Source organism: Ambystoma mexicanum, chromosome 6p (genome assembly GCF_040938575.1).
Source record: "Ambystoma mexicanum isolate Mex_15411 chromosome 6p, UKY_AmexF1_1, whole genome shotgun sequence".
Classification (NCBI taxonomy): Eukaryota; Metazoa; Chordata; class Amphibia; order Caudata; family Ambystomatidae; genus Ambystoma; species Ambystoma mexicanum.
This window is the reverse complement of record NC_090935.1, coordinates 1438471449-1438486472: the sequence shown is the minus strand read 5'-3', so window position 1 is coordinate 1438486472 and position 15024 is coordinate 1438471449. Positions and strand designations below refer to the sequence as shown.

The window sequence follows — 15024 nt, the reverse complement described above, 5'->3', positions numbered from 1 at the left end:
AGAATCTGTCCTGCCTGCTTGAGTCCAGTCCCATATGCAGAAGGCAGGTAGTTGAAGGATCAAGAGAAGCAACAACTCTAGTGCCAATGTGCAAATCTACACAGAGGACATCCTGGGTGGAAGTTTTTTTTTTAAAGTTTATTTACTAGCATAAAGCACTGATAGGCCCAGTTTTCACACAGTCTACAGCAGGGTCGGACTGGGGCATAAAATTGTCTCGGGCACCAACATAAAAGTGGCCCACAGTTGCAAACGGGAATTCATTCCTTTTGGAACACTATTTGAATAGTACCCAAGGGGGGAGACTTTTGATAAAATGTGATGAAAATTGTACATTTAAAAGAGTATTTATTCAGCAACAGTGGTAAAAACTATTAGCCGCATAGTGAAGTCACTCATGTAAATGGCCCACTTTGACCAAAAAAGTGCACCGCTTTGACCCAAAAAAACTGGCCCACACAAGCATTTCGCGTTTTTGGTTCGGCCATGGGCCTATTGCCCTAAAGGCCAGTCCATGCCTGGTCTACAGAGGTAAAGTTGTTTGTGGACATGCATCAGAAGGGCATCCAGTTAATTCCCCTCTTTGAATTCTGGGATGTGTAGTTCCCCATCTTTCAAATTGGTGGGAAACTTCAAATACCAGAATTCTAAGCTAAAACAGAACTGCATGGCTATCCGATCCATGACTATGAGAAACTTTGAATCTAGAGTAATTCGATATGCATGATTTCACTGGCCGTCCTTTTTTACAATTTGCACAGGGCTGTTCCAATGTGTGTTTGCTCAGTGCTGTAGGACCTTAACTTACTGAACTAATGGCACATGATGCCGGGCCAGGCTGAATCGATACATTTCTGCTCCTTCTGGCTGAGTGGTTGCCACTGTTTTGCAAGTCACTGAACATTTTATTACATTTGTTTACATGCAAACAAAAGGAAAAATAAAAAGTTCCCTTTCAGTTCAGGCCCTCAGCTCACCCTCGTAATGTCCCTGTGGTCTTGTGAATTGCAAATTGAAAATCAGGACAATCGCCATAGAAGATCTGACCTGTAGCGTGCAGCAGCAGCATGACTGTGTGAAAACGTTTAAAATCTATATGCTGCCTTTCAAATAAATAATGCCTGAAACAAACTAACTTTGTTCTAGTTTGCCCATGAAATCCAGGTCTGGCGGAGTCTATGAACTGAAGTCTCCGGTATGCTTATAGAGCCACTCAGTCAGTTTATCGTTATCAGTTTTGCATGGGGAACACAAAAGTTCAGGCACTGGACAGCTTTCAACACAATTTGTGCAAAGTCAGCTGATCTGTGACCCGACTGTACTGATGACAGAGAAAGAGCGGTCACAGCAGCAAAGCTGCATTAACTAATGTGACCTCCCTTTCCCTATGCTCTTGTCTGCCAAACAAGTCCCCCTTGGCAGACAGCACATTCAACATTGCAGGACCAAGACTGTGCAGCACTTGCTTATTGCAGCCTTTCCAAATCAGATTGAAAAGCACACTTAACAGTATAAACGGTATACCGGTATAAACAACGTGACAGTTATTATTGTTCAATTAAGTTGTTCACGGTATCTTTAACGGTATACCGTTATACCGTTACATCCCTAGCACAGACCTAATCCAACCTACTTCTGAAGCCAACCACTGCATAAATATAATTTCAAAATGACCCCATAAAGCTTATCTACGTCGAAAATCAATTTTCTATTTCTGCACATGAGCATCTCCTGCAGCCTATCTGCACACAGCAGTGTAGTTTCTTGGTCCAGTTACATGTCTCTCCTCTGAGACTAACCTGGTTTTCTCATCTTGATCTATTATTCTTCCATAATATTTCCAAACCAGTCTTATTTATAAGAATATCGGGGTCACAAGTTATCTGTGTTCAGATTTGAACCCGCCTTATTAGACTGATGCCAGAAGTCCAAAAGGTTCACTTACTCTAGGCCTTGCTCTTAGTCACCCGGCTTCTCAAGGGTGATCAGTCAAGGACTTGTGGGGATCTAGTGCCATTCCCATGTATGTGCACTAGTAAATATATTCAGCATGCTAGGCAGTTAGAGCACATTACCTCATCTTCAGAGGTTAGACTAGTTCAATTGGCTAAAACACTGCACTAAGTGACCAAAGTCCATCATAGACCTACTCCATAACAGCCTTTGCGATGCTATAAAATATAGCAAATGCATGTTCTGTAAGAACATAAGAAACATGACATTTAATGTGCAGTCATCCTTGCACATGCAACCTGCATTGAAAAAGAGGAAGCCTAGCAGATTGGGGTTGTCCAGAGGCCTTGTAGAATGGCAGGTTGCCACAGACTTCACAATAGTAGTCTGGGTTGACTCTTATGACACGGTTTGTGAAGTGAAGTGTTTTTTTTGCAACCGGTTCCTATCCTCTTGCCTTAGGGTTGACATTTTTATGAATAGTTGTGTAAGTGAAAAGAGCCTATAGACTGAGTACTGTAGAGATTAACCTTTCCTTTCTCCATTCAGCTGTACAGGTTAGAGCGCTATGATGACTGCTTAGCTGTGTACAGGGATCTGATTCGGAACTCGCAGGATGACTATGAAGAGGAGCGAAAAACAAACCTTTCAGCAGTGGTGGCTGCAATGAGCACATGGGAAAAAGTCATGCCAGTAAGTACAGATTCCCAGTACACCGAAAGAAAACAATTCTGACAAATACACACGAGTACGGTATCCTGTCATTTTATTGCAAACAAAACAGAGTGGTACATTTCAGAGAAGACCATAACACCGAAAAACTGCAAGCATTAATTAAATAAAGGGTAGTGGGGTAAGGGGATAAAATGGTTCGGGATGGGGTGGCGTTAAAAGGTTAAACAGGTCTGGGGGAGGACACCCCCAAATTAAAAAAGCAAAATAAAATTTGTTTTCAGTGTTTTGTACGTGGTGAAATTTACCACTCTGTAATTGTGGTCGGCAGGATCACATATAACCATGAGTACTTATTTCAAATTGAGTTTTCTCAACAGAAATACCAAGTACTGAGATATTATGACATAGTCTAGGTTACCTGCCCTAGTTTGTGAATAAAAGATTGTTTTTCTAAATGTAGCTATGTTCCCCAGGGGAAATATCAAGCTGAAATTGCATATCCAAGGTAAGAGGACAACATATATTATATGAATGGAGGAAAAAAGGGGAATTTAGAATATCTGGTGGACATGACATGTCCCTCAAAGAGATACCCGGTTATTGAGCTGTAGCTGTGATATTGCAAGCTTAAGGCTTTTCACTTTTCACTCATGGAAATCCGCATTAACCCCAGCCCTTCTGCAAACGTATAAGATTCGTGTAAAGGACTACAAATTAGCTGTATTGGAAGTAGAGCAGAACTTCCACAATTTAAGAATAGCTAATGCTGCATCGGATGTTAAGGACATTTTTTAAATCCTCAAAGAACAGGAGGTAGTCCCCCACCCCCTCCAGCTGATCAATTTGAGATTAGGGACTCCGCCTGGTGCCGGCGCATACAAGATGGCTTGCAAAACAAACTTTCAGGTATAAGAGCGGGCATGTTGGAAAGAAAGGAGTTACCTTTAAAGGCTACTAGTGGGCCTCAGAAGCCCCCTGCAAGTAAGTCAATGCTTGCTCAATTTAACTTTCACCTAATAACGGAGGAGACTTTACAGAAAGTCATTGAAAAATTCAAACCTACCCAGTGTCGAGGGGATTCTTGCTCCTCCTTGATAATAAAAACCTGCCCCCCCTCTTCTCATGAAGGCAATTTGTATATTTGTGCAAAGGCAAGGTTCCAGATCATTTGAAACAAACCATGGTCACATCTATATAGAAAAAAAGCTGGTCTTCCTAGGGATAATCCTCTGAATTATTGCCCGATATCTAACACCCTATTTCTTATAAAAATATTGGATAAGGTGGCATATGGTCAGATTTCACAACATCTAAATCTGTACCCTATCCTGAATGCGCATCAATCAGGCTTCGGACAGAGCTTTGGTACGGAGACTTCCCTTCTTGAGCTAAAGTCAAAATTGTTGGATCGTCTAGATAAAGGCGCTCGACCAGTCTGCTGTGTTTGATTTGGTCGATCATTCCCTTTTTGAAGTCAAGACTGTCCAAGGTGGCTTACCTCTCCCCTCTGGCGGTTTCGTGGATTGCATCCTTTTTGGAGAATAGACCCAGCAGAGTATGTTTGGAAAAAGCAGAGGCCTCGCCCATTCCGGTTCTTTTTGGGATACCACAGGGAGCTGGTACGTCCCCATACCTGTACAACATATTTATGGCTCCTTTCTTCTCTGACCTAGAGGCAGAGGGGATTATGTTCTCTAACTGCGCGGACGACACTCAATGTGGTGTTCTGCTCTGTCTGTCATGCTCGGGACGAATTCGAGTTGAATAGAGTCTTTGACCTCATTGAGAACTGGATGCTCATCAATAATTTGGCTCTAAACAAAAGCAAAACTGAACTCATGATAGTGGGCAGTTCAGTCGCCCTTACTAAGCTGGATAGACAATTTGGCCCCTTTAGGTTAGGGGTGGACCATATTGCTCCTATCCCCAAACTTAAGATTTTGGGGGTGATTCTCGATCAGTCGCTATCTATGAGTTCTCATATCACTAGCGTATTTTCTGCATCAGCGTACTACATTAAACTGCTTTATCATCTCAGGCCTCTCATTACACAGGCTTGTGCATAAACAATTGCCAGAGCCATTATTGGAGCCAAGATGGATTATTGTGGTAGTCTATTGGTCGGTCTTGTCAAGCGGGATGTTCATAGGCTTCAGACCAGTCAACATAGGGCAGTAAGAGTAGTGCTTTGCCTGACTCGAAGAGATCCCGTAACGGAGGATAGGCGGTCTCTTCATTGGCTTCCTATTGAAGTACGCATCAAGTATAGACTTCTAGCCATAACATTCAAATGTAGACAAGGTCTTTTGCCATCATATTTGCAGGATTCCATCATTGACAAAGGCAGAGCGCTAAGGTCTTGTGGACAGAACTTGCTGCTTCTTCCTAGACTCTGTAGCTCTAAAACTTTGGAATCCGCTACCGATGACTTTAAGATTGGAAAGCTTTGTCGACTTTCAAGAAAGACTTAAAAACGCACCGGTTTGCATAATTCTAGAGATGTTCTCCCCTGCTACTTGCTCCTTTGACTCTCTAATCTTCGAGAGATAATTGTTCGGTGTAACTTGTACCACTTGTCTGCGCCTTTATGCCTTAGGGTCCATAGCGTGCAATACAAATACTGTAATGTAATAATGCAAGGTAGTTTTTACAGCGTAAGGGCCTCTGGCTGAAACTACTCTACAACTATTGAAAATAAATTCTTATGTGTATTTCGTTCAAGATAGTAGTGTTCCACTGGCGCTTGACCGACTAGTTTACCAACGTTTTCCCTGATGAGTTTTAATGTGAGGCCACATCAGGGATGCAAATGGTGCGCTGCTGAGAATGTAAGGCTCTCTGCGTTCGGGTCCGCACAAGGCATCCTCTACACTGTGAGTAACTCTGCTCAGTTAGCTGTATAGGCTCTACTGGTTGGTTGCAGTCTACAGTATAACTTTAATGAGGCTCAACCTGCTGTACCATGGATGTGTCCCTCTTGGAACTCCCTTATGAAATCCATTACTCATATATGGTACTAGTTGATGCTTGTCTCAGAAAGAGGACTGCAGTGACCAAAACTGTATGGCCGATTGCAAGCTATAAGATCATTAAAAAAAAACATATCTTTTTACATTTGGTGCCCTGCCCCTATTTCACCAGTGAGTCCTGTTAGGTAAGATTTTCATAGCAATTAAAGCTTCCTGACCTGTGTCAACCCCAGAACACTTTGCTTTTACTGGTGGATTATTTTTCCTTATACCTCCGAGTGGCAACCTTTTTCCACACTCACAGAATCTTTGCCCTAGGCGCTCCCCTTTTAAATTTCTCTGGCTAACCTTGTGAGAAATACAGTTCTGATGTTTGTTAATCTGCTTAGAATCTCATGCTGTGCATAGTCCGACATCCAGTGGTAACCGCAGATTATTGCATCTTGTCTTTTGAGAATCAAAAGGGGAAGTCGACATGGGCGTGCCTGTAACACTATCCCTAATGTGATGTGTAGTGTACCCAAGATCCCTCGCGCGTCGAGGTCCCTCAGCTTGTTATTTCCGCCCAGTTTACTGGTCGCCTTCATGCAGAGTTCGTAAAGAACATTGCTATTGTCCAACCGACCTTTGGTTGAATAATTGTATAAAATAGTTAATCACCCTTTCCGTCCCTCATGTCGACGGCTGTTCCAGTCTCCGCCGAAGACCTGCGAGAACTTCGACGGACGGAGATCCGGTCGGTGTTCCGGGCCTTCCGCCGGCCTATACAGTGGGGTCGGGTTGGACATTTCTTTTCAAACTGAAAATGCCTTTCCCTTGCCTTCCTCTTTCCCGTTTGGTCTTAGTCACTCTGTGTACCCTCAGCTATGGAGAGGACTCCATTTAGATTTTGCCTTATTTGTAAGGGCAAATTCCCATGGAAGGATAAGCACAGACGGTGTAATCGGTGCTTGCCCCTCGATCACAAAGGGGAAGGGTGTGCAGCTTGTAAGCTCCTCTGCCCCAAAACGTTAAAGGAGCATAGGGCAAAATGTTGGGCGGCCTACGGTATGTCCAAGGCCAAAGTTTCTCCCACTGCCGCAACCATCGAATGTGACGGTGAGAGTGACCATCAGACCTCCGAAACGGAGGTTGATCTTTCGACGGAACGCTTGCGTTCTGCATAGTCTGCCCCGGCCCCGATAAGCACAGCGTAAGCTCTGCTATGGGGAAGTCGCACCCCGGCAACAAAGACGGACACGTGCACGGCACTAAGCACACAACGCCAAGCCTTACTTAGACTACATATCGAAAAAGACTTTGGCGCTAACTGGTACACTGGTAACTCCGGCGATACCCTCCGACCGTCGGGATACGCAGCCCTCCCCGCAGCTGGATATGCGCCTAGCGACTGTGCAATCCAAGACAAAGGGCGCTACCCCAAAAATACCTAGTTCCGTCGACACGCATCAAAAGAAAGCATACGGCGACAATAAGGTTCAGAGGGCCGCGATAACTCAAGACCAGGCCTTAGCACCGCCCGAAATTAAGGCACCACCAAAAAAGGTGGCCGAAGAAAGCAAGGCCCCGGCTCCGCCGAAAAAGACTCCCTTACAGTCGTCGGCTGGAACTACGCACCTCCCTCCTGAGGAGGAGATCGAAGACAGCATGGCAAGAATTGTCTGCCGATTCTCAAAAACGGCAGTCGAGGGACTCTTCGAAAATTTCCAAAAGGCCTGAGGATCTGCTGAGATCTAAGGATAGCGTTCATATGACAATAGAAAGTCACAGGGATGCCCCACCTTCATCTGTCCCGTCAGAGGAATTCTCTGAAGACGAAAGACTTTCTTCGACGTTAAGGCAAAAATCTCTACAGTTTCCGACGGAAGAGAGTGCTAGACACTTTTCCACCTCTAGACCATTCTAGGTCATCAGTCTGTACTAGAGACAAGTTTGAGGACTCCATGGAAAGGCTGGACAGGTTTGTTTCACGTTCAGAACAACCTACACCAAGAAGGCCACGTGATGAGAGCCCTTTTAACCCTAGAGCTAAATTCTCAAGGCTTTTTGACCCCTCTTTAGAAGAGGATATATATATTTCTGATGTTTGTTAATCTGCTTAGAATCACATGCTGTGCATAGGTCCGACATCCAGTGGTCACTGCGGAGTATTGCATTTTGTTTTTCGTAGTCGAAAAGGGGACGTCGACAAGGCGTGTCTGTAACACTATCCCTATAGTGACGTGCATTGTACCCACAATCCCTCACGCGTCGAGGTCCCTCAGATTGTTTTTTTCCGCCCAGTTTCTGGTCGCCTTTCGCGGAGCTCCTAGAGAGACATTGCTAATACTTGCCACGGACCTCGGTCCTTTGTTATACTTAATATATTATTAACGATCCCTCCCCTCGACGTTAGCTGTGAAGCTGTTTCTCCGCCGAACAGATTTTCGACGGAGAGGAAGAGCGGAGGAGATCCTTCGGCGCTGCCGAACACGTGGCCTGGCCTCGACGGCCAACATACAGTAGGGAGAGTGGGGGTTCGAACTTTTATCTTCTCTTTGAGAATGTCTTTCTTTCTCCCCTTTCTTTCCCTTGGGGTTGTTATCGCCAGCTATTATTGCCTCAGCTATGGAGAGGACACCTTTTAAGTTCTGCCCACGCTGCAGGGGCAAATATACTTGGAAGGATAAGCACAAGCTCTGTAATCGTTGCTTGCCCCTCGATCACAAAGAGGACAGCTGCACAGCCTGCAAGCTCTTGAAACCTAGAACCCTTAAGGAACGAAAAGTTAAAAGGTGGGCGGACTACGCGATGTCGAAGTCAGTTTCCTCACCCGCTGCCGCTGTTACTGAAAGTGACGAGGTGGGCGATAACTCGACGTCCATTACGGAAGTCATGAACCCCCAGAAGGAGCGTTCCCGCTCCTCGACGTCCGTCCCCGGCGGGCTCGGCTCACGCCCTGCTTATGGGGATGAACACCCCGGCGACAAGGACGCACATAAACCCCATAAGGCTAAACATACAACCCACGGCTCTTCTTCGTCGAGAAGGAAGGATCCATCAGCGCCGAAGGGGACGCAGGGCACTCCGGCGTCTACCGCAGACCGTAAAGGTCTCAAGCTCCACCCGCAAACGCAGCCGCGACCAGCGATTGGGCTTTCATCTAACACGGGCGCTACCCCAAAAACATCCGACGTAACGCTCCATAGAGCGGCCGTCGAGGTACAACGTGCAACGCACACGTCGACACCAGAGCCCTCGACTGACAAACTCGTTGTCGAGAGCCTAGCGAGAATTGTCTCCGAAGACAAACGTGCGCGGACGACGAAACAAACGTCGAATACCGCGACGAAAAAGCACAAAGGTAGCCAAGAACTGCCCCTTTCATCGAAGGACGCTTCTGAACTACCGGAGGGCTTTTCAGAAGGAGACGGTAACCTCTCGTCGACGTTGTGGGAGCGTTCGAATCGGTTCGAAGGTGAAAACACAGATTTCCCCCCTCTAGACTATTCAGGGGTACCCCATGAGACCCTTGAAAGACTCCATTCTTGCATGGAGAAAATGGAAAGGTTTCTAGGAAACCAAGACCCACCCACTCACAAAAGACAAAGAGAATGGCCCCAGGATGACCCTAGAGTCAAGATTCCTAGGCTGGTTCCCCCTTCCACAGATGTATATGACCTCACTGAGGAGGAGCAATACCTTCAGGAAGATGAGGAGTGTTTGGGTGGGCAAGAAGAAGAACTTGAGGAAGAGGGGTTCGAAGAAGATCCTTACACTAATTTCGAAGAGGATACAGCTACATCGCAGCCCTGGCAATCCCCGTCAGTGCAGCCGTGGCAATCCCCATCAGTGCACTCAGACCCTGATGCCTTTCACCCTTCTCCTCTCAAGGATTCACATATTGGGAACTCCTCTCCCATAGATGACCAACCTTCCCTCAATGCACTATTGCGCAAGGCAGCAGCGCATTTTGACCTTGACACAGGGGAAGCTCTTCCAGACATAGACTTTGTAGAAAGAGTTATTAAAGAAAAAGCCCCTGTTAGCCAGTCTATTACACTCCTGGCTTCTATTAAGAGAAGAATTTCTCCTTCCCTTTCTAATCCAGCTTTAGTAAGAGGGGTCAACCCTAGAATAGAAAAGCTCTTCAGCCCTTCATCCTCGGACCCTTTATACATCAGAGGACACTCTATTCCGGACTCCCTTGTAGTTACCAACACAAGGAAAAGAGCAGGGGTACCACTATCCACTATCCACTAGTGAAGCACCACCTGACAAAGAAGGCAAGAAGCTGTACGCACTTGGGAAGAGAATCACGACCTCCGCCGCCTTCTCTACTAGAATTGCTAATAACAACTCCCTATTAGCTAGCTACGCAGATGCACAGTGGAGCAAGCTGCGCAGCGAGGCAGAGGACGCACCTGAACCCCTGCGGTCACGTCTGCTAACTGTAATATCAGAGGGAACACTTGTAAACCAGGGCATCGTTAAGAACTCCCTAGATGCCGCTGAAACTGCTGGCCGATCCCTGGTTCAGGGAATACTTCTCAAACGACACGTTTGGCTACGCAATTCAGGTTTTAAACCCGAAACCCAAGCCTCCCTCATAAATAAACCCATAGAACAGACGCATCTGTTTGGGAAGGCAGTTGATGAGGCACTAGAACATGCTAAGAAAGAGTTTGATACCATCAAGACTCTTGATCAAATATCTAGACCCCCTAACAGGCGAGGCTATGGTAATAGACGCTCCTTTCGTGGCCAAAGACAGCAGCAAAACCAACAACAATGTTACTCTGCTACCAACTGGCCCTCTAACCAGGGTAACACCCAGTTCAGTCAAAGAGGCCAACGGCGTGGCAGAGGAAGAGGTCGTGGCTCCAGCCCCAGAGGTTCCACGCCCAATACCAGCAAATGACCCGAAGATTCGGGTCCCCTCCCATGCATCACCGGTCGGGGGCCGCCTAACATCGTTCCTATCAGCATGGGAGGGAATATCGTCAGACCGATGGGTATTATCAACCATAACCCACGAATACTGCATAGAATTCAACGGTTACCCGAAGTACAAACCCCCACGAAACCAACGCAGATCACCGGAGCACCTCACCATTCTTTTACAAGAAGTAAAAGAACTGCTGAAAAAAGAAGCAATAGAACCTGTCCCCCTATCTCAGGTAACAGAAGGTATTTATTCAGTGTACTTCCTTGTACCCAAAAAGGACTTAACCATGCGCCCTGTATTAGATCTGCGCCCAGTGAACAACTTTGTCAAACCACAGAAGTTCCGTATGGTGACCTTGCAGGAAGTAATCCCACTGTTGTCACAGGGGGATTACATGACAACGCTAGACATGAAAGATGCATACTTTCATATTTTAATGTTGCCAGCACACAGAAAATACCTCAGGTTCAAGATAGAGAACAAACACTACCAATTCAGAGTACTACCCTTCGGGATAGCTTCTGCTCCAAGAGTATTCACAAAAGTACTGGCAGTAGCAGCGGCCCACCTGCAAAGGCTATCCATCCCAATATACCCTTACCTCGACGACTGGCTCATAACCGGGGATTCTTATGAAACATGCTTCTCCAATACCCAAAAGACCGTAAACCTTTTGTACCAACTGGGCTTCTCCATCAACGAAAAGAAGTCCAGCTTAGAACCCAGCCAAACCAAACAATTTTTAGGGGCTCTAATTCAAACAAAGGACGGCCTCGTATTCCCCTCCAACGAGAGGGTCCAAAACATGCTGTTTCAGATCCCCCATTATGTAACAGGTCGGGAGGTGACGGTAAGCAAAGCTATGCGCTTGCTAGGGATGATGGCGTCATGTATTTATTTGGTACCTCACGCGCGTCTGCGCATGCGCCCAATGCAGGAGTGGCTCAACAGCCAGTGGTGTCAGGCCAGCGGACAATGGGACGATCTAGTGGTGGTCTCGCAGGCCTCAGTACTTTCGCTGAGGTGGTGGACAAAAGAAAACCTGCTAATAGGGAAGACTTTTGCCACACCCGCAGTAGAAGCCACTCTAACCACAGACGCATCCCTCACAGGATGGGGGGCTCACCTATCCCATCAGACTGCTCACGGAGCGTGGACTCCGAGCTTAGCATCCAAACATATAAACCTGCTGGAACTTCTAGCAGTGTTCAAGGCACTGAAAGCCTTTCAGAAACACCTGCAAGGAAAGACAGTGATGGTCCTCACAGACAGCACCACAGTCATGTACTACCTCAACAAACAAGGGGGCACTCACTCTCCAGGACTGTCCAAACTGTCCCAGAATATATGGAAGTGGGCTCTCAGACACAACATGTTTCTACTATCGCAACATGTACCAGGGGAACTCAATCTGCTAGCAGAAAAGCTCAGCAGAGACTTCCCACTGCCCGAAGAGTACGAATGGCAATTGCACGAAAACATCGTCTTAGACGTCTTCACGCAATGGGGTTTTCCGGAAATAGACCTGTTCGCAACTATAGAAAACTCACAATGCCAAAGTTACGCCTCCAGGTACCCCCAGAACCAATCCAAGGGGAACGGTCTGTCGATTCAATGGTCAGGGAAATTTGTTTACGCCTTTCCCCCGACTCCCCTTCTCAACAAAGTGGTGCACAAGATGCACCAGGAGCAGGTTACCATGATACTAGTGGCCCCAATGTGGGCCCGGCAACCTTGGTTCGCTCACTTGATGGAGATGTCCCTATCTCCCCCAGTGAAACTTCCCTGCCCATACAACATGCTGTCACAAGACAAGGGCAAGACACTGCACCCATGCCCTCAGACCATGAACTTAGCAGCCTGGCTCCTGAGATCGTAGAATTTGGCCATTTACAACTCCCTCAGAGATGTATGGACATCCTCAGGGAAGCCAGAAAACCAAATACTCGCCACTGCTATGCTAGCAAATGGAAAAGATTTGTCATCTGGTGTACAAATAGGAGCATCAACCCAATTGACTGCTCTCCTACTGACATTGTCCCATACTTGACCCATTTACTGGATTCAGGTCTAGTGTTTAATTCCATTAAAGTCCACCTAGCGGCACTTTCTGCATACACCACTTCCCAACTTAAAGTGTCGTGGTGGAAGATACCAGTTATCAAAGCCTTCATGGAAGGGGTAAAAAGAATACACCCTCCAATAGCTAACCCAGCTCCCGGATGGGACTTAAATGTGGTACTTTCTAGACTCATGGGCCCCCCTTTCGAACCCATGCACAAAGCAACTCTTAAAGACCTCACTCTTAAGACCGCTTTCCTAATAGCTATCACCTCCATTAGGAGAGTAAGTGAACTACAGGCTCTTTCTGTACTAGACCCCTTCGTAACAGTTCACAAAGATAAAGTGGTTCTACACACACACCCAAGGTTTGCACCAAAATTCATCTCAAAATTTCATGTAAACCAGTCTATAGAACTACCAACGTTCTTTCAAAACCCTTCCAGCTTGGGAGAAAAAAGTCTGCATACACTAGATGTACGCAGAGCAGTCATGTTCTACATGGAAAGAACCAGACCACTGAGAAAGACTAATCAGTTCTTTGTCTCTGTGGCAGCAGGAAGAGAAGGAGATGCAGTTTCAAAGTCCACTATATCTAGATGGATTGTTCTATGCATCACTCTCTGTTACACTCTTGCTAAGAGAGAACTACCCTTCAAGCCAAGAGCACATTCCACTCGAGGCACTGGGGCTTCCATAGCATTCATTGCAAATGTTCCCCTTGAGTCCATCTGCAAAGCGGCTACCTGGAGTTCTGTGCACACCTTTACAAAACACTACTGTCTAGATACACACTCTAGTCTAGATACACACTCTAGATCTGACTCCCAGGTGGGACAGGCAGTATTAAGACATCTTTTCTCTACTTCTGATGGTTGTATCTGCTTAGATTCACATGCGCCCACCCTTCCTCCCCGCTCGGATGGAAGGAACATAGACACCTTTTTTATATATTCTCTCTTTTCTGTACTCACTCACGCCTAGAAGGCTCCCTCAGGGCAGAAAAATACAAACAGAGGGACCTCGACGCGTGAGGGATTGTGGGTACAATGCACGTCACTATAGGGATAGTGTTACAGACACGCCTTGTCGACGTCCCCTTTTCGACTACGAAAAACAAAATGCAATACTCCGCAGTGACCACTGGATGTCGGACCTATGCACAGCATGTGAATCTAAGCAGATACAACCATCAGAAATGCTTTTACGGTAAGTAATGCATTGTCATATATATATATATATCTGAAGAAGGCATTCCACCAGTTACTGTAGATGAGGATCATTTCTCTAACAAAGAGGAACATGAGCCCATTGAGGGCTGTTGGGGGGAGGACCCAAATATGGGTGACCCTCAACCGTGGCAGTCCCCAGATCTTCTGGCTTTGGACTCCCCTCAAACCACCCCTACAAGAAACCCCTCTCCAATTGATGATCAGTTGACGTTTAATGTAATGTTACGTAAGGCAGCTGAACACTTTAAGATTGCCACTGAAGAGGCAGCCCCTGAAGCTGACTTTGTTGAAGATCTACTCGAAGAGAAGCCACCAGCCAGCCAGGCTATCCATCTCCTCAGTTCGATTTAAAAAAACGCCTGGCTCCCTCTTTAGCAACACCTGCTCTCACAAGAGGTGTAAACCCAAAAATTGAAAAACTCTTTCGCCCTTCTCCCTCAGATCCTTTGGTAGTGACTACCACAAGAAAAAGAACAGGGGTCCCTTTGTCAACTGGCGAGGCACCCCCTGACATAGATTGGAAAAGACTTTATGCCCTTGGGAAGAGGGTTACAACAAAATCAGCGTACTCTACGCGTATTGCCAATAACACCACTTAATTGGACAGTTGCGCCGATACGCAATCGGCTTTAATAAAATAAGGCCTACAAGAGACTCCAGAACCTCTATGAACCCGTCTCCTCACCAGAGTCTCTGAGGGTTGGCAAGTTAACCAGAGCATTTTAAAGAGAACTTTGGATTCTGCTGAGGCGGCCAGTCGAGCCCTGGCTCAGGGCATACTCCTGAAAAGACATGCATGGCTACGGAACTCGGAATTAAACCTGAGACGCAAGCGTCACTTATAAACAAACCTGTGGAGGGATCCAACTTGTTTGGGAAAGCGGTCGATGAGGCCCTAGAGTCCGCAAAAAAGGAACATGACACCCTAAAGAGTATAGACCAAATTACTCGGACCCTCCATAAGAGGAGGATTTGGAAACAGAAGGTTATTTCGTGTTGGCCAATGCTTCACTAATCAACAATACTCTTCAGGAAACAACTGGAACTCTTCACAGGGAACCAACACTTACACCACCCCGTGCCCCCAAAGGGAACAGCGCTGTGGTAAAGGAAGGGGCAGGAACCCTAACCCCAGAGGTTCTCCATCCTCAGGTTCCAAATGACCTGAATATTCGGGTCCCCTCCCATGCCTCCCCAGTTGGGGGCC

The 15024-nt window shown here is 46.5% G+C and overlaps 1 protein-coding gene across 1 annotated transcript in view; it reads left to right on the top strand.

Annotated features, from left to right (window-relative positions):
* Window positions 1–15024, top strand: part of SRP72 (signal recognition particle 72) — a 448841-nt gene that overhangs the window by 160364 nt on the left and 273453 nt on the right. Inside the window, exon 5 of the mRNA XM_069626163.1 lies at window positions 2503–2646. Within this exon, the coding sequence (XP_069482264.1) occupies window positions 2503–2646 (144 nt within the window). The remainder of the gene's footprint in view (window positions 1–2502; window positions 2647–15024) is intronic.